The sequence below is a fragment of the Larimichthys crocea genome, chromosome VII (genome assembly GCF_000972845.2).
Source record: "Larimichthys crocea isolate SSNF chromosome VII, L_crocea_2.0, whole genome shotgun sequence".
NCBI lineage: Eukaryota > Metazoa > Chordata > Actinopteri > Sciaenidae > Larimichthys > Larimichthys crocea.
In genome coordinates this window covers 21,234,941-21,252,014 of record NC_040017.1, presented here as the reverse complement: position 1 = coordinate 21,252,014, position 17,074 = coordinate 21,234,941, and the positions used below count along the sequence as shown (strand labels likewise).

At 40.5% G+C, this 17,074-nt stretch overlaps 2 protein-coding genes and 1 long non-coding RNA gene across 3 annotated transcripts; 2 read left to right on the top strand and 1 right to left on the bottom strand.

The window, feature by feature from the left end:
* The first annotated feature begins 5,472 nt into the window (after positions 1 to 5,472).
* On the top strand, positions 5,473 to 12,623 carry tmprss5 (transmembrane serine protease 5). Its single transcript, XM_027280459.1, has 13 exons — positions 5,473 to 5,910; positions 6,803 to 6,941; positions 7,321 to 7,401; positions 8,485 to 8,598; positions 8,973 to 9,108; positions 9,320 to 9,433; positions 9,541 to 9,584; positions 9,736 to 9,898; positions 10,037 to 10,221; positions 10,867 to 10,965; positions 11,089 to 11,231; positions 11,377 to 11,529; positions 12,484 to 12,623. Exons 1-13 carry the CDS (start codon positions 5,908 to 5,910, stop codon positions 12,490 to 12,492), a joined length of 1,383 nt encoding a protein of 460 aa, XP_027136260.1. The 5' UTR covers positions 5,473 to 5,907; the 3' UTR covers positions 12,493 to 12,623.
* LOC113746090 (uncharacterized) lies at positions 10,879 to 11,363 on the bottom strand. Its single transcript, XR_003462594.1, has 3 exons — positions 11,259 to 11,363; positions 11,098 to 11,155; positions 10,879 to 10,986 (listed from the first exon to the last, which is right to left on the bottom strand). It is a non-coding gene; the product is annotated as an uncharacterized LOC113746090 (long non-coding RNA).
* A 136-nt stretch (positions 12,624 to 12,759) lies between the features above and the next one.
* pih1d2 (PIH1 domain containing 2) lies at positions 12,760 to 16,846 on the top strand. Its single transcript, XM_010736685.3, has 5 exons — positions 12,760 to 13,165; positions 15,407 to 15,536; positions 15,705 to 15,935; positions 16,064 to 16,338; positions 16,490 to 16,846. Exons 1-5 carry the CDS (start codon positions 12,980 to 12,982, stop codon positions 16,622 to 16,624), a joined length of 957 nt encoding a protein of 318 aa, XP_010734987.2. The 5' UTR covers positions 12,760 to 12,979; the 3' UTR covers positions 16,625 to 16,846.
* The last annotated feature ends 228 nt before the right edge of the window (positions 16,847 to 17,074 follow it).

Here is a 17,074-nt window from a genome sequence, read left to right as displayed (position 1 = left end):
TTTCTAGTGCCGTGCTTTTAAAAGCTCACTCAGTTTTGCCACAGGGATAGTTTAAAGTATATGACTCCATTCACTTGTTCATTGAACCACAGCCGAACACTATTATGAATATATGTGCAGATGCTATTAGAAGAAAAAAATCTTTAACACTGACGATGCCCTAAAGTGGATTCTGTAAACTGACCAGCTCTTGAACACTTTCTTGTTTATACAGCAGCACAACATCTCCAACCTGTGGGTCATTACCGTATCCACAGCTTACAGACATAATGAAACCATTTACAAGTGCTCACACTTATTTTTTTTTATTTTTAAAAAGGTCACAAGCTCAAAAAGGTTGGGAACCAACACTGACTTCAGCAATAAGTGGTGGAGGATGAAGGGCGCCAAACGCACAACACATGATTCACTTCAACCGTGTTCAAAGTTACAGTTACGTGAAACCACAAGGACTCGGAGAAGAAACGCAGATGGAAAAGAGAGCGAATATATTAGTGCGACAAACTGCAATTCAGAAGAGACGACCCAGTTTATTTTCCTTTGACAGAGACAGCTGTTCATCTGTGAGAGCAAGTATTGATTTTGCATCAGTAAAATATATTGTCAAGTGAATTTATAGTATCTTTTATCTGTTCAGCTGTAACATGTTTTATTCATTCACCCATTTATTGAATGAATTTAAATATTTAGAGAGAGACATATATTCATTTGCAAATTATTAATGATATAATCTCTTAATTGTCAAATTAAACTTCTATTATTATCTATAAATATTGTCAATTGTTTAATTATTTAATTGCTTCATAACAATTTGTAAGATTTTCCAGCTCTTTAAAGTTTTCTGGTGAGTCACACCATCTGGTCCGAAGCGTTTCCCTTCACCAGCTTTTATTTCCTTGCAAAGAAATTAATTTATCTTGGATGCAAATATGTACTTTTGACTCTGCCAACAATGACAATCACCTCCGTGACCCCTCCACCTCTGATCTCCAACCCTGCCGTCAGTGCACGGCCATGCTCAGTGGAGGAGCAGATTGAGTGGGAGCCAGTGTTAATGTAATCTCCTCTGTTTAATTAGAGTGAGCGTGGTGGGCAGCTAAAGCAAACCACATTACCCACCATCTGGTGGGGAGCAGCTCTGCTCTTACCCACCCTCACTATCATTAGCCTCTACAAGACAAGACACAAACACATACATGACAGCTATTTATTCATCCTGCCACTTTCAATACAGACTACTGCATAGCATTTAGCGGCTACGTTGAGGCCATACTCGTGCTCAGACCTGTCATAAACGTGTAGTTTGTAATCACAGTATACGGCGCACTGAAACGTCCAAATTGACATAGTTGTCAGATCATAAAAGCCACAAATTGTCCCAACGCAGGTGTGCTATAAAACAGCGACATTTCTGCTCCACTTTTACATCAGCTGTGACCTCTAAACGCTCACTGCGACACATTCAACATCATGAAGGAAAAAAAGGCTACATGAGCGAGTGATCATGATAGATTATATGTATTTGAAACTTTTGAATGAACATGATATCTCTGAATATTCACACAGAAAAATATGCAGCTTGAGATCTGCTGAGGATTCAGTCTACCACAAGAGGGCAGTACGCTACCACAGCTGCACAGCCAACACAGACTGCAGTCAGTCAGGCAGGCAGGGCTCAAGCACAGAGGATTTACTGCTCCACAGAAGGGAGAGCTCGCTGGCAGCCAGCAGAGCAATACAATTATTGAAGCACTGAGAAGAGAGCCTGGCTCTGTCTGTCTGTGTGTGTGTGTGTGCATGCTCGTGTTGAGATAGATGAACTGCAGATTAGTGCTTTCCCTCTCACCCTGTGCTGTATCATGACCTGGACAGTTTACAGTGGGCTTTACTTCTTCAACACATGATTGTGTCATGACACCACACACACATGCCGGTCCGACAACTTCATCCGTGCTTCGGCAGAGTCGAAAAGGACCACTCATTCATTTCTGAGTACTGTGTCTGCACATCACTGAGGAGTTAAGCTTCTCGATCAGTAGAAGAATTTTATTCACAGCCATATGGTTCCTCTGGAAGATTAAATCTCCACAGACAGACATGGCATGCATATTTTTAGAGTGAGTGTGACTTGCACTTTCTGAGAATGTCATTAGCACGTTCATGTTTATATTCGTAGTGAATAATCATCCATAAATCTGCTTTAAAATCCTAGAGACACTTCTTATAGCTTCGGAACTTGCCTGAAGATCGATCAAGTTTTCATCAGTATCCAAGTAATGCACTGCAAACAGAGCTGCAATGTAATTACAATTAATTGCCAAATATTACATATAAACAGTAAACTAACTATCTTTGGGTTGTAGACAAGACATTTGAGGACATCACCTTGTGCTTTGGGATACAACGAGCAACATGTCCCACCATTTTCTGACATTTTATGAACAACTAATCAAGCAAATCGCTAATGGTGCCAATATGACAAAGAAGTTTAGACGAACATGGGCTGACGTTGTAGCCCACAGCGTGACTCACTGAATCCTTGGCAGCTTTATACTTCTTGTTTATTTCCCCCAAAGCCTCATGGGGAGGGCTTGATTGTATCCGAGGGTGGTCCGCAGACAAAACATCCAATCATAAAGTTTTATTAGATTTGTGCAATATTTTTTCCTCTTATTGTCCAAACTGTACAGTCTGTTTGTATTCTGCCATTTCAATTAAAATAATTGACTAGTAGAAGAAGAAGTGTGCGCTTTTTGTGAGAATAAAGACCTTTTTATTGCTCTGTTTACAGTCATCACTGATTGCAACGAAACTTTCAACAGAAAACGTTAATAACATCAATTCAACACGTGTCTTTTTATACATTTTCAACTGTGTAAGAATGAGTTCCATCTTTTTTTCTTTAAATTTCTTTGTCAGGCAAACCCTTTGATAAAATTAGGGCAGCAAGTTTCAAACAGGCGTACATGAGAAGCCAAGAAAAGCACACACACACGTAGGATTACAAATTGTGTGAGGCTATCTTTAGTGTATTTAATCTGAGCTTCCAGCCACGACAGGCCGACTTCACAGGAAACACCTCCCACCAAACAAGTCAGTTTAACACCTGAACACCACATGCTGTGATTGAGAGTCCCGCGGCAACCTTTAATGGTCATGACAACCGAGAGGTCACGGCCAACGGCATCAAAATGGCACAGCTCTCATGACATCCCACACATCAATGAATCAGCTTGAAATGCCTTTGGCAAAAAGCTGGTGAGGCGAACGCTTTCCAAACCTTAGAAACGAGCTTCCAAATCATGTTCAGTGCAAATCTACTGTGAGGTTTCCAAATGGGGACTGAGAAACTCATCTGATGTTCACGATTTGGACACAGAGAGAGAGGCGCACATACTAATGGCTGAGATAAGAGCGGAGCCGATCAAATCTCACTCCACCAAACAGGGACCGCTTCCCCACTCAGAGCAGAGAGAGACAGATCCAGCACCAAAGTGGGCAGCAGCCAGCCTCTTCACAGTGGCGCCTCAGACGGTGGCACATGAACGAATAAATGAATGTAGTCCACAGTGGGGTGAGGGTGACACCACCACCGCGCCAGGTGACAGACTGTTATTGTCGTGGACACAGTGGCGGGATTTACTCGTGAAATTTATGATCAACATTAAAATTAATTAAAACATCATTTTCTAGGCTGTAGTTTGTGGCGTTTTTCATTTGTTTATTTTTGCAGAGATACTGCACAATTAAAATTAAAATTAATCACAGAAGAGTCAGTCAGAAGCTAGTTTGCATCCTTTATCCCTGAGCAGGTAAAAACAACCACAGAACAGTAAAAACACTATATATATAAAATTCAACACAAAAGTCAATCAATGTGAGATCAATAATATGATGAATACAATGTGATCATTGGTGTTTAAACATGTGTGCTGACTGTATAAATGCCATTCTAGTGTTGTACTCCGAGTAGCATTTCTCTTAATTTATCCATTTCTATTATATAATTCTGTAGATTAAATCTTAGAAACACTAAAGTATAATTAAATAATCAATTTCTTTCAGATTATTTCTTTGTAAAAATGTCTTAAAATCATGACAGGCTATCAGAATTTCTTAAACGGCCAAGCTGACATGTTCTTATTGCTTATTTTGCCCAATCAGCTGCATATAGATAATTAAAGTAACTAAGATATTAAAGATATTAAACACAAAATAACTACAACAAAGACATTAGAGCATAGCACTGAACTGTTGGCAGTTATTTCCTATCAGTTGACTGAACAACTAATTGACACAGCACCAAATATAACACAAGATAATTAAACGGCACCAGGAAACGTGCAGCCTGAAAAAATTACTATGTTAATCAACACCTCTCTAAAACAGTTATTTATATTCTAACCTTTATTGCAGAACTGCTGTGTTAGAGTGGATTTGTTTGAGCAGAGTAAGTCTTTCTAGTAAAGTAACAAGTGGTGAATGATGTGTTCAAAGTCACAGAGCACAATGCTGAAGTATTAAACATAAAACCGGCTTCATCTTTACATAATTATGCTACAAAACAAGGGTACATGAATGATAAAATAACCATATAATGTATATCCCTGACTGAAAATGTCTTTATACAACTTTCTCAAATGATTTCTAACAAAGTGAATGGCAGCTCACGGAGTTACTGTTTACTCGGCTGTCTGGGAAAACAAATTTCACCAGAAGAGGGAGACATCAAATCCCTGTGAAAATTACCAAACAGCAGCTATGTTCTCCTGTGTGCTCGTTCTCTGTTTGCCTCTGTGAGAGAACAACTCAGCGCAATGCTAATATTGTCAAACATTATTAACCTCACAACCCGGGCGCTATGAATTTCAGCTGTTGCTCCATCACATGCAATTTACGCCGCGGCTGCAATGTTCATTACTCTGTGTTTGATTTCCAAATAATTCCATATGACACCTGTTAGATGAGCCAAATAGATCTGAGCCATTTCTTGGATTCGGCCTTGACAGTCAGACAAGGAGGAATTTTCCTCCTGGCAGTTGTTCTGTTCACCTGGACTCTGAGTTAATCCCACACCACGTATATGGGAGATACATAAACAACCTTTGTAATAAATATTTTACCTATGAGGATCTGAAATCAATCTGTCTTCTGAGAAGTGATGTGAAGACAGTCTTTTTCAAAAGAGCACGCCGTCTTCCTCATCTCAGAAATTATTCGTACTATTTTTAGATTTCTATCTTAAGACACTCATGTCGCCCTTTCTCCCACATTGAAAACAAAAAAAAGATATTTGAAATACACACACACACACACACACACAATATTGACAAAAACAGTCAGAATGTGAGCTGGTCTAAAGAGTGAGGAGAGAGGAGAAAGTCTCATCTGTCAGCGGGCAGACAGTACACACTTCATTTCGTTCTTGAGTGTTGAGAGATGATAGCTTTGGATTCCAAATGACGGGGGATTGACATGATATGAGACTTTTCAACAATCTGCAATAATGACCTTTTCTCAGAAGCTACAAACTGTCAGGTAATAACATGTCTCGGGTGAAAATGGACAATCTTTTGGCACAGGTAAAAAGTGTTACCTAGCAACCCCCCTGTGTCCTATCAATATCCAGCGAGGAGGTATCTCTGGAGATGCTCCCCCCTACAAAGACCTGGTTCAGCTTGCTTCCACAGGCCCCATGACCCCCCCTGGACAAACAACAGCCTCATTCTCTACACCACTGCTGACCTCATTGTCTCTTTGTGAAGGGAAAGTCCAGAGTTGCATTCTGTTAAATGGCAAATAGTGCATCAACTGTGAGCGGGACGGACCTCTCTACACCTCCGGCACAGGCCTACAGATGAGCACAGACTCCGCTGCCTTTTCCTCAGGACCAGACGCCAGGAAAACATGGTAGGAAAAGGAGACTAAATATTCACTACACCTTGCTCCATCTGTCTAATGTACGCAGTCCTGACAACAACATCTCTCTCACATTGTCACCTTCACATGCACCCTCAATATTTACACCAGCAGCTGCTGTTTACACATGTAGAGCTCACGTCAAACTTGTAGCACACTTGTTTCTGTCACGTTTACTTTACTTTTCTTTACTTTTTTATAATCCGTGTGCATCTCATGACCTGTGCCGTACAGCTGTACTGAATTTCTAAACTACTCCTGCACTATATTTAACTTGTGCTAATTACAAGTCCAAAATTACATGTTTAGCTACACTCAAGTGCTACAGTAATACGAGAGCAGATGGTATGGCATTTATTGAGATGGATTTTGCACTGCAATTGTATAATTCTAAGTCTGCATCTCACATCTATCGAGAGCTTTATTGTAATTACTGTAATATTCAATACGTTGCTTATAGAAACAGCTGCTCCTTGGAGATTATGCCCACAGAAACAGACACACACTCCAGAGTGATAAAACTTTGATAAGTACAGGAGCAGGAATGTGTTTTAACACATTAATTAAATTTATTTTACGATTTATATGTTAAGACTCAAAACAGATATGCCGAGATATGCTTCAGCTCACACACGAAGGAGATACAGGATCCACACACCTGTTAGACCTACAACACTGACATACATCTGGTCAACAACTGATCAGCGGTGTTTAAGATCCATGATTACAGGTGCTCCTAATTAGATCTGACAGCAGCTGACAGGTGCACTGAGCAGCAGATGGTCAGCAGGTAGCTCTTGTTAGTTAACAAACTTGCCAACACTTTATGAAATAGGAGCGTACCTGTAAATTGGGTGTGATGTGCTAACTGTGCTTCTTAAAGAGTCCTGATGGAGACGCATTATCAGTGATTGAGAACCCGGCGGCTGTCAGCCACACATTTCATTCAGAGAAGACACCAGGAGTCGCAGCGACCGAAGAAGTGCAGGGCTGGATAAAGGGGATTCAGTCTACGACTCATGGTAAGCACAAGCAGAAGAGCACCACCTGATCTGTGTCAAACATCTGGCTACAACAGCAATCTTACTTCATAAGTGCCAGACACAGTACACGCTGTTAAAACGCACTGCTCTGAATGTAAAGAACAAGCTTCAATGTGACTCTGCACTGAATCAATCTATGCTGCAGTGAGAATAAATTAAAGCAGAGCTTTCCTTTAAAAATGTCACAGTGTAGATTTGCTTTAACACTTGCATGTATAGAATATAGCTTATTAATTTCTGCCTCTGTCTCAGCGCTGTGTGCCAGTGTATTGTATACGTAACAGATGACATTTAATAATTCTTCTCGGCTCATGTCTCGGATCAGGAGGCATTAACTCCAGTCACATTGTTGCTTTAGCTCACAGACTGGTGAAGCTGCTGGCAGCGGTGTGCGCAGTTGGACTCCTCGGAGGCTTAGCAGTAGGCGTCTGGTTTCTAGGTGAGTCATCGTGTTGAGGAAGAATCGCTAAATTAGCTTAACATAGTAACCAGGAACTGGAAACGAATGTGCAAATTGTCTAGTTACAGACACATCACTGTTACTCTATGCAGCAGAGCCTGACAGATAGTGGTATTTATGGCCAAGACATCATCAGCATTTGAGAGTTTGAGAGTCATCTAATTAATCTGCCAGTTATTTTTTTTTAAACATATCGATTCACTGGTCTATGAAACATCTAAAATCTGTAAAAATGCATGTCACAATCTTTTAAGCTCAAGGTGACGTCTTTACATTGTTGCATGTTTCCTTTGATAACAGTCCAAAGCCAAAAGATGTTTAATGCATCTTAATTTAAGATGTAACATTTAAATGTTTGCCATTTTTGCTTGATAAATGAGTCTTAGAATAAATTATTCATCAACTACCTGTTGCAGCTCTAATTCGATAGCAATGTATTAACCAATATTTGTTTTGTTTTTAATTAACTTGTGACATGAATACTTTTAAAAAACCTCAATTCTGACCATGATACCACATAAGTAGAACATATTACAATTGAGAAATAAACTTGTCAGTGCTCTCTTTTGGACAAACTATGTAATGGTGATGTTTCAAAAAATACCCTAAAGATATCTTTAGTGTTTCTGCACTGCAATTTCTTGTTACTTATTAGCCGATACCGAGATATCTGCAATATGCTGGTATCGGCCTGGCTGATTTACTGGTTTAGCACCATGCAGTATTTAAATTTGAACTTTAACTGATCAATTATTCCATTTTTTACTGGATGAAAAGTAATTTAGAAATTTGCTTAACAGGCAAGACAGTTTTGGATTAAAAAGAAATATAGATCCATAAAATTTGCATTAATAATTGCTCATTACACTGTTCTAAAACAGGACTACATTAAAATGTATTATAAAATGTAAGATTTTTTTTTGCCTTTGAAGAAATGCAGGATTCAGTGTTTTTTGGACCTTGATCAATGCTTAAAGTTAAAGGATATTAGTATATCAGTATGAGTAATCTGTCTCACTGACAAATTAAAAAACAAACAAACTTATCTTCATCTGCATATAGTCAAACTTCTGCTGAGGCCATCCTACCCACAAAGTCCAGTGGGACTCGGGGACACAAAGGAGACGCCTTTCTGCAATGTGACAGAGGATATCTCCATCTCTGACCCCAGGAAAGGTCTGTGTTTTCTGGAGTCTGTTGGAGCCACTTGTTTCACTTATTTTTTTATGAATTAATAAATAGTTCAGGTTTGTGTGGTTGCACGTTGTTAGGGGATTCATCAAACAAGGTCATGGTTCACCTCTGAAATGATGTTTAGTTGAAAAGTAGTGAAATTATCATTCACCCGCTGCTTCCTGTTGCCGTTTGTTCACTCCAGAGAGATGCCCATTGACATCCGTGAAAACATTACACATAATGATCTGTTTGTATCGACTACATTTGCATAGATTTGTGTTCTTCTTAATCATTTCCCACTCATAGAAGAGCCTTTTTGATTACTGCGGACTTACAGCTTGTCTCTGGAGGGATTTTCAATCAATCAGGTTCAGTGTTTTACAGAATCAGCCCGGAGAACTCCCTCCTGGAGATCCAGCTGGGGAAGCTGCCCACCTGGCTGCCGGTGTGCTACGAGAGATGGAACTCTTCACTGGGAACACTGGTCTGCAGACAGCTGGGTTATCTGAGGTTTGCACCCCTGACAGGAACACACACCTCTGCCATTAGCAATGATTGAGACTAACTCGCTAACCTACAGTTTAATCCTCGCCTGCTTTGCCGAGGTTGAAGGCTCTGCTTATTTATGATCTCCTTAAACCCGATTTGCAATTCACACCTTATGAGTCTGAATTATCTTAATACTCACTACCATCTTCTTTCACATATGTTCTCTTACCAGACTGACCAAGCATAAAGGAGTGAATCTAACAGATATCGGGCCAAACTATACTGATGGCTTTATACAAATTACCTCAGAACAAAAGAGCAGTTTGGAAAATATGTGGCAACTCAGGTAAGGCAATTTGTCTGAGAACATCATACTCCTAACGATGCAGAGAAAATGGTGCCTACTAACACATTAATTATGCATCATTAGTTACCCAATTTATTTTCATTTAGGGGGAGCTGCATCACAGGAAAGGTTATCGCTTTGCAATGTTTTGGTGAGAAAATTAAACGCAACTTTTTGTTTGACTTTGCACCCGACACCGAGCCCTGAAGTTTCTTGATAAAAAAAAAAAAGAACAATGACACTTGGTGCCGTACTTTTTAACCACTCCAACTCTCTTTTTTGATGAATGGTTCTCTATGCAGAGTGTGGGACACGAGCAAAGCTGCCCAGGATAATCGGGGGAGTTGAGGCCACGCTGGGCAGGTGGCCCTGGCAGGTCAGCCTCTACTACAGCAACCGTCACACCTGTGGCGGCTCCATCATCACCAGTCAATGGGTAGTCACAGCTGCCCATTGTGTGCATAAGTAAGAATGCTGACCTTACCGGCAATAAAAGGTCCATGGTTACTGACTCCACATAGAAGAATTATCAGTTATTAACAGCTGCACACGTAATTCTCTCATATCAGTATTTGTCTTCTATTTTCTTATATAAAATGTCAGCTACAGATTACCTCAGGTGTCCAGCTGGGTAGTCTATGCCGGTATTGTCACCCGCAGTTCGGCTAAAATGGCCCAGCACACAGGATATGCTGTGGAGAAGGTCATCTACAATAAGAACTACAACCACAGGAGCCACGACAGTGATATAGCCCTGATGAAACTGAGGACCCCGCTGAATTTCTCTGGTCAGTCTGAGAGCCTTCTTGCAAGAGAGCAGCACTTCAAAAACACTAAAAAAAATTCAATATTGCAGCCTCAGTTTGCCGTTTTATCTTCTCCTGATGACACACTGCGGCAAACAAGCCTTCATCAGACCACCACAAAAGTGATACTTTCCTCTTTTTTTTTTGTAAAGAACAATCATTACACTTTTAATCAAAAGGGTAGAGACATGTTGTACCAAAACATCTTCAAGACCCAAGCCTTTATATAAGTTTTTTCCCTCTTCAGCAAACTAATGTGAAAACAGCCTTCTAGTATCCAACTCAGCACATGCATCATTCTGCACAGTGGAGAAACAAACAACCAAGTGCCAACTGAGAAAGAAAAAAAAGTTTGAATGGAGGTTAGGGGACTTTAGGGACCTTATTAACAATGGCTTGTAAACTCAACCATATATATTCAGAGTGCAAGGTAAACTTGAGGGAGCCTATTACAAGACAAAACAACAATAGGAAGAAAAAAAACAGTGTGTGTGTTTCAGACAGCATAGAATAAAAACCTTAACTATACTAATGATTTGAATTAAATATGATAAATGATTAAATATTCCAACATGTGAGAATTATAACATAAAGAGACAAATTTCCTTTTTTTTTTTCTTTAACTAGATACAATTAGACCGGTCTGCTTGCCTCGGTACGACTATGATCTACCAGGAGGCACACAGTGCTGGATATCTGGATGGGGATACACTCAGCCTGAGGGTGGTGAGACACCACTGCACTGCTCTGAAACAAATTTACATCTGCTGCAAGTCTAATTCACACATGATTATAGAATGTGCCAAGCGCGTTGAAAGAGCCGTCTTAAATGTGTTTCTTCCCTCTTAGTTCACTCACCTGACACCCTGAAAGAAGCTCCAGTTCCCATAATAAGCACAAAGAAGTGTAACAGCTCCTGCATGTACAATGGAGAGATCACGTCACGGATGCTTTGTGCCGGATACACAGAGGGAAAAGTGGATGCATGTCAGGTCAGACGCATGGGTTTTAAACAGTACCTTGCAGAGATGTTTTAAAAGATCCACTCTCTCCTCTGTGATTCGTTTACGGTGTAACGCTGGCATAATGAAGGCTGTGTGAGTCTGTTGTGAACAGTGTTTGTGTCTACCTCTCCAGGGGGACAGCGGGGGTCCTCTGGTGTGCCAGGATGAAAATGTGTGGAGGCTGGTAGGGGTTGTCAGCTGGGGGACAGGCTGTGCTGAGCCCAATCATCCTGGAGTTTACACCAAGGTGGCTGAATTCTTGGGCTGGATCTATGATATGATTGAGGTAAACAGACTTTTTTAGATAAAGAAAATGATACATCATCTTATATTACATCATCTTAGAAAACACAATGCATCGTGATTTAGACTAGAGAAGGGCTGCAACTAACAACTAGTTTCATTCTCAGTTAATCTGACGGTTATTTAGTCTAGAAAATATCAAAAAGATAAAAAATAAATCCTCACAATTTCCTAGAGCGTGAGGTGAGAGGAGAGTTTTCGATCATGTCAGACAAAGAGAAGCAGCAAATCTTCAGAGTTCATTACATTACATTACATTACATTACATTGCATTTAGCAGACGCTTTTATCCAAAGCGACTTACAGAGGAGGACATAAGCTGAGAAAGGTGTAAAGGAGCACAGAGTAGTTGTTAGTTTTGTTAGGCAGGGAAGCATTCTCGAAACAGAAAGGTTTTTACAAGTTTTTTTAAAGGTAGAAAGGGATGTTGCTGTTCTAGTAGCCGTTGGTAGGTCATTCCACCATTTGGGGACAACCACAGAGAAGAGTTTAGAGTGACCTCGCTTTGCGAGAGGCGAGGGTACAGTTCAGTTGCTGATTAATTTTCTATCAACAAATCATCGCAGCTCCAAACTACAACACCAATCTATCCTCACCTTGACGAGCATTAAAATGCCACTCACTAATGCCTCAATTATAAAGATACTCCCATAATATAACACTGACAGGGACTTGCAGGATTTTTAGATTTACATTTGTACTTTAACTTTCAATAAAATATCACATATTTCTTGCGCCACTGCAGAAATATAGAGTTCTGATTAAGTACATTCAAAGTTCAAGATTCAAGATCTTTGTCATTTTACAGTGCACTGTGAAACGAAATTGCAGATTAAAAAACAGCACAGAATAAGTAAAAAACCAGGGATCAATTAGAAACTGCACATTGTGATATAAGTAGAGTTTCTACATTGCTAACACTTGTTTCCTTTTGCAGAGCTACTGAGGAGAGAGCTCATGGAGCACAACAAGCAGAGGATGATATTACTACTCTTTGAGACATTTTTAAAATATTATACAGTTCATTTTTTCACTTTAAATGTCCGTTTTAAATCATGTACACATAAAGACAGACTTGGAGACATCAAACATACATTTTTTTACGTTATATTTGTCACGTATTGAATAAATAAATAAATAAATGATGCCTCATGTGTCCTGTGTGATCACTGAGCTGCAGCTCCGCCTCTCACCGACAGGCGGCGTCTGCCTGTCTCAACTTGTTTCCATAGCAACCGACAACAGTAGCTGAGTTAACGTTAGCTGTTGGTGTAATTTGACGGAAATTAGCAAGTTTGTTATATTTCTCTGATAGTTATCTGTATTTTTTTAGAGCAAAACTGTAAATAAGTTAGTCTTTTAACCTCTTACTAACTTTTAGCGTTTCTAGATAGCTATTAGTGGCTCCAAAGTTCAGGACCCTCACCTGGAAGATGTCCTCCTCCGGCTGTCCACAGGATGTTTTAATGAAGCAGGTCGAGCAGTTTTGGTCCATGCTGGATGATCTGTCTCAAAATGACCCCGCAGCTTATCGCGGGTTCATCCAGAGACAGATGAAGGAAGGAGCCGAGTTCAGCTCACCGCCTGAGCTAGACTCGTGTTTGTGCACCGAGATGCCGGTAAGTTCATTAAAAGTGAAGGTGGCTGCGGGTCTAATAAATGGTAACTGGTTAACTTTGCATTAGCTCTGTCGAGCCTGCGTAAACGTTTCCTCATGACACAGTTTACACAGGTGTGTGTCATTAACGAGACGCGTGCACAGGTGTTGCACCACATTGTGTGACCCAAATGGGAAGCGTTTGAATTTTAAAGCATTTCTTCATCTCTATGGTAGCTTACATTATATATTGGTTGGATCACTTATTATTAAAGATTAAACACAGCACTTCATTAGGTACACCTGTACAATCCAGTGTGATCAAATACAACAACTCTGACATAAAATCTACTTTTATTAAGCTTAATTATACTTAATATGTTCAGAATTGAGGTCTTGTGGGTGCTGTACAGAAGAAGGAAGGAAAAAGGGAAGGAAGGAAGGAAGGAAGGAAGGAAGGAAGGAGGAAAGGAAAGAAGAAAGGAAAGCCAGCAGGAAAGACGGAAGGAAAGAGGGAAGGAAAGAAGAAAAGAAGGGAGGAAGGAAAGGAGGAAAGGAAAGAAGAAAGTGAGGAAGGAAAGAAGAAAAGAAGGGAGGAAGGAAAGAAGGAGGAAAGGAAAGAAGGAAGGAAAGACGAAGGAAAGAAGGAAGGAAAGAAGGACAGAAGGAAGGAAGGATGGAAAAAAACAACGAAAGGAAGGAGGGAAGGAAGGAAAAAACGATGAAAGGAAGGAAGGAAGGAAGGAAGGAAGGAAGGAAGGAAGGAAGGAAAAAAAACAACGAAACGAAGGAGGGAAGGAAGGAAAAAGTGACGAAAGGAAGGAAGGGAGGAAGGAAAGAGGGAAAGAAGGAAGGAAGGACAGAAGGAAGGAAAGAAGGAAGGAAAGAAGGACAGAAGGAAGGAAGGAAGGACAGAAGGAAGGAAGGAAGGAAAGAAGGAAGGAAGGAAGGAAGGAAAGACAAAGGACAGAAGGAAGGAAGGAAGGACAGAAGGAAGGAAGGAAAGAAGGAAGGAAGGAAGGAAGGAAGGAAAGACAAAGGAAAGAAGGAAGGAAAGAAGGAAGGAAAGAAGGAAGGAAGGAAAGACGAAGGAAAGAAGGAAGGAAGGAAGGACAGAAGGAAGGAAGGATGGAAAAAAACAACGAAAGAAAGGAGGGAAGGGTCCGGTCAGTGTATATAAAGAGAGTGTATCCATGGCCATTTGGTGTCTTTAATGTCATATCAAAATATCATGAAACCATGAAGTGTGTGAAACAGACACAGAATTTGGGGCCGTGCAGCTGTTATTAATAATAGTACTAAGCTACATTTAATAAATGAAGATGTCCAACGTGACAAAAGTCTGTGAAGTTGTTTTGAGTGGTATTATTGAATAAGTTATGGATTTCTTTCCTTTGCTCTATAAAATGTCTGCAAGCCTCCGACATAAGACAGACAACACGTTCAGATGTCTTGTTCCGTCCAACAGTTTGAGGCCAGAAAATATTCAGTTTACTGTCAACCCAGAAAATATTCACTTTTGAAAGGCTGAAACCACTGGAGTCTGTGGCCTGTCAGCTACTTCTCACATAGTTTGACACGCCTTGACATTATAAACATAAAAATAGAAGACACTGACCCCAAAGTGCTAGATATCTGTATATTCAGGACAAACCCAGCACCGAGACTCTGAGACTCATTCATGTATTTTTTGTTCATATTAACTGTAAATGTAGACTTTTAAAAACTCTGTTTAGACAATGTGAACCTCAGCCTTGTAAACAAAGGTTCACCTGCACATAGGTGATTAAATCATTCAAAAATTTCATGTGGTTTGACTGCTAAAGCTTTGGTTTCTATTCAAAGCCGGTGGCTCACACTGTGAATATTGATGAAGTCGGTGTCAACACACCGTTAATAGTGCCCAATGACCCAATAACAACTGGCAAATTACCATAACGTTATCATATGAATCGCTCCATTTGCAAATAGGCGGGCCATCAAGAGCTGCTGAGACACTGAAGTGTTCATGTTGTTTGTATTCTCCCCACATAGTTCTACATAAAAGTCTAACTTTATACATTTAAAAGATGATTGAAGGTTTCAGACGATGTTATTTCGAAGCAGCCTAGTTTTCTTTCTGTGTTATACTCTTGATTGACTAATCACAGCTCTACCACCACAATACAAAACATCAGACTTTCACTTACACATACCTAAGCTGCCACACCTGTGTCAGAGATAGTGTGTGTTTTGACAGACGGTACATCTGTGTCCTCAACAGGAGGGGCCCAAGAAAGGGTCGCTGTATATCAACATATGCAGCTGGAAACGAGTGCCTGCGCCTCAGCAGCCCAACAAGCCTTTACCTGTGTGTGCAGGGAAGCTGGAAACAGACACAAATGAAGGTCACGGTAAGAGACAAATTAGTGCTGTATCACAGGCTGCAGAGGTGGCCTTTTTGTTACATCATGTAAACACAAAGGCCAGTTCTGTAGTTTGTGATGCAGAGCTGCCCTTTTTGTTACACCATGGAAACAAGACAATAGATAAATTGGTGTTTTTTTTTTTCTTCTTTGCAGGTTGGTACTCAGTGTTGGACGTGGCATTAAACCCTGCTGTGCTTCAGGACAGTAAGAAAGACAAAACAGAGATCTATATGCTGGTGCTTAACTTTGCCCAGCAGCAACATGGCATAAGGATATCTCAGCAGTACACTGTTGTCAGCTGTAGCCCAAAAAGTAGCCCAGAAGATTTGCAACGCCGGCTTGGGTTTCAGCAGTGGCCTAATACCTCCAAACAACCAGACACAGGTAGGGCAATAAGTCTTACATCTCGACAAGCTTCTACAAGCCTTTTATGTTTGAGCTATTGCAGGAGTATCATCTTTCACCTCCTACCACAGCTTCTAATCATTCTTAGTGTTCCTTTTTTTTTGTAGCCAGTCAGAGCCCAGCTGACCTTCTGCAACAGATCTCTTCTCTACGTTTAGAAGAACAAGACAAGGACACGGCAGGCCAAATTATCTGTAGACCTGCGGAGCACACAAAGAAGGATTTGATCCAGGTCATCTCCGCCACGTATGCGCAGCCTCAGAAGCCAGAGTACCTACTCGAGGTGAAGACGGATACAGCAGGAGTTCCTCGCAGCGTGGAGCTGACAGTAGAGCTGCCAAAGGTTTGCTCTATGTCAGAGTGCCAGCTAAGAATCTCCAAGGTTAGCTGCTACACACTCCCTTGATCAGTTATAATGAACCACTTAAGAATCCAGTGTGTGTCGGTGCGTAGTTGGATGTCATAAACAATACATAATTGGCCTGTTTCTAACACTGTGTCTTACAGTATGCTGAATGTATTTCTCTCTGCAGGACGACATCTTACTAGAGGTGGAGGATGTCTACTATTTGCTTCTGGAGCTCCCAGAAACTGTAAATGAAGACACTGCGTCTGCCATCTTTAACAAGAAGAAACGAAGGCTCACTTTGAGAGTCGATGTTTTCTGACAATTTGCCCAAATGGAGAAACAGATGTACACAGAAGTGATCAGTGCTGTTGGGAATGGGCTGAAGACACGGAGAGTAAACAAACTAAATCCCGCTCTGCAATCTGTGAACACATTATCCTATGCAAGGACTGAAAACTTCAGCTAACAAATTAGAAATAAATCTCCTTTATAGAAATAAAAATCCTTTCCCCAAAACCAAAATTGTGTTTTTACTGAAACAAATATGTTGCTGTGTGGGTTCATCTGCAGCAGCAAATGTAACTGACTTTAATGACAATCAGTGGGCTTTGTTTATTAATGTGTGGGTGCATGAGTGGAGGTGTGTAATGGCTAGGAGCTGGTGTACAATGTCATTACCGTGTGCCAGGGGAATAATTATAATAACAACATGATCCATGCGATAATTCAGTTTATTAAAACATCAAAATTGATGCAGAACAACAACATC

Bases quoted from the DNA above. Each gene is read 5' to 3' on its own strand.
- tmprss5 (XM_027280459.1), top strand. The intron at 10,222-10,866 runs GTCAGTCTGAGA...TTCTTTAACTAG, and splicing joins GACCCCGCTGAATTTCTCTG to ATACAATTAGACCGGTCTGC. The intron at 11,232-11,376 runs GTCAGACGCATG...CTACCTCTCCAG, and splicing joins GAAAAGTGGATGCATGTCAG to GGGGACAGCGGGGGTCCTCT.
- pih1d2 (XM_010736685.3), top strand. From the start codon at position 12,980: ATGTCCTCCTCCGGCTGTCCACAGGATGTTTTAATGAAGCAGGTCGAG. The intron at 13,166-15,406 runs GTAAGTTCATTA...TGTCCTCAACAG, and splicing joins GTTTGTGCACCGAGATGCCG to GAGGGGCCCAAGAAAGGGTC. The intron at 15,936-16,063 runs GTAGGGCAATAA...TTTTTTTTGTAG, and splicing joins CTCCAAACAACCAGACACAG to CCAGTCAGAGCCCAGCTGAC.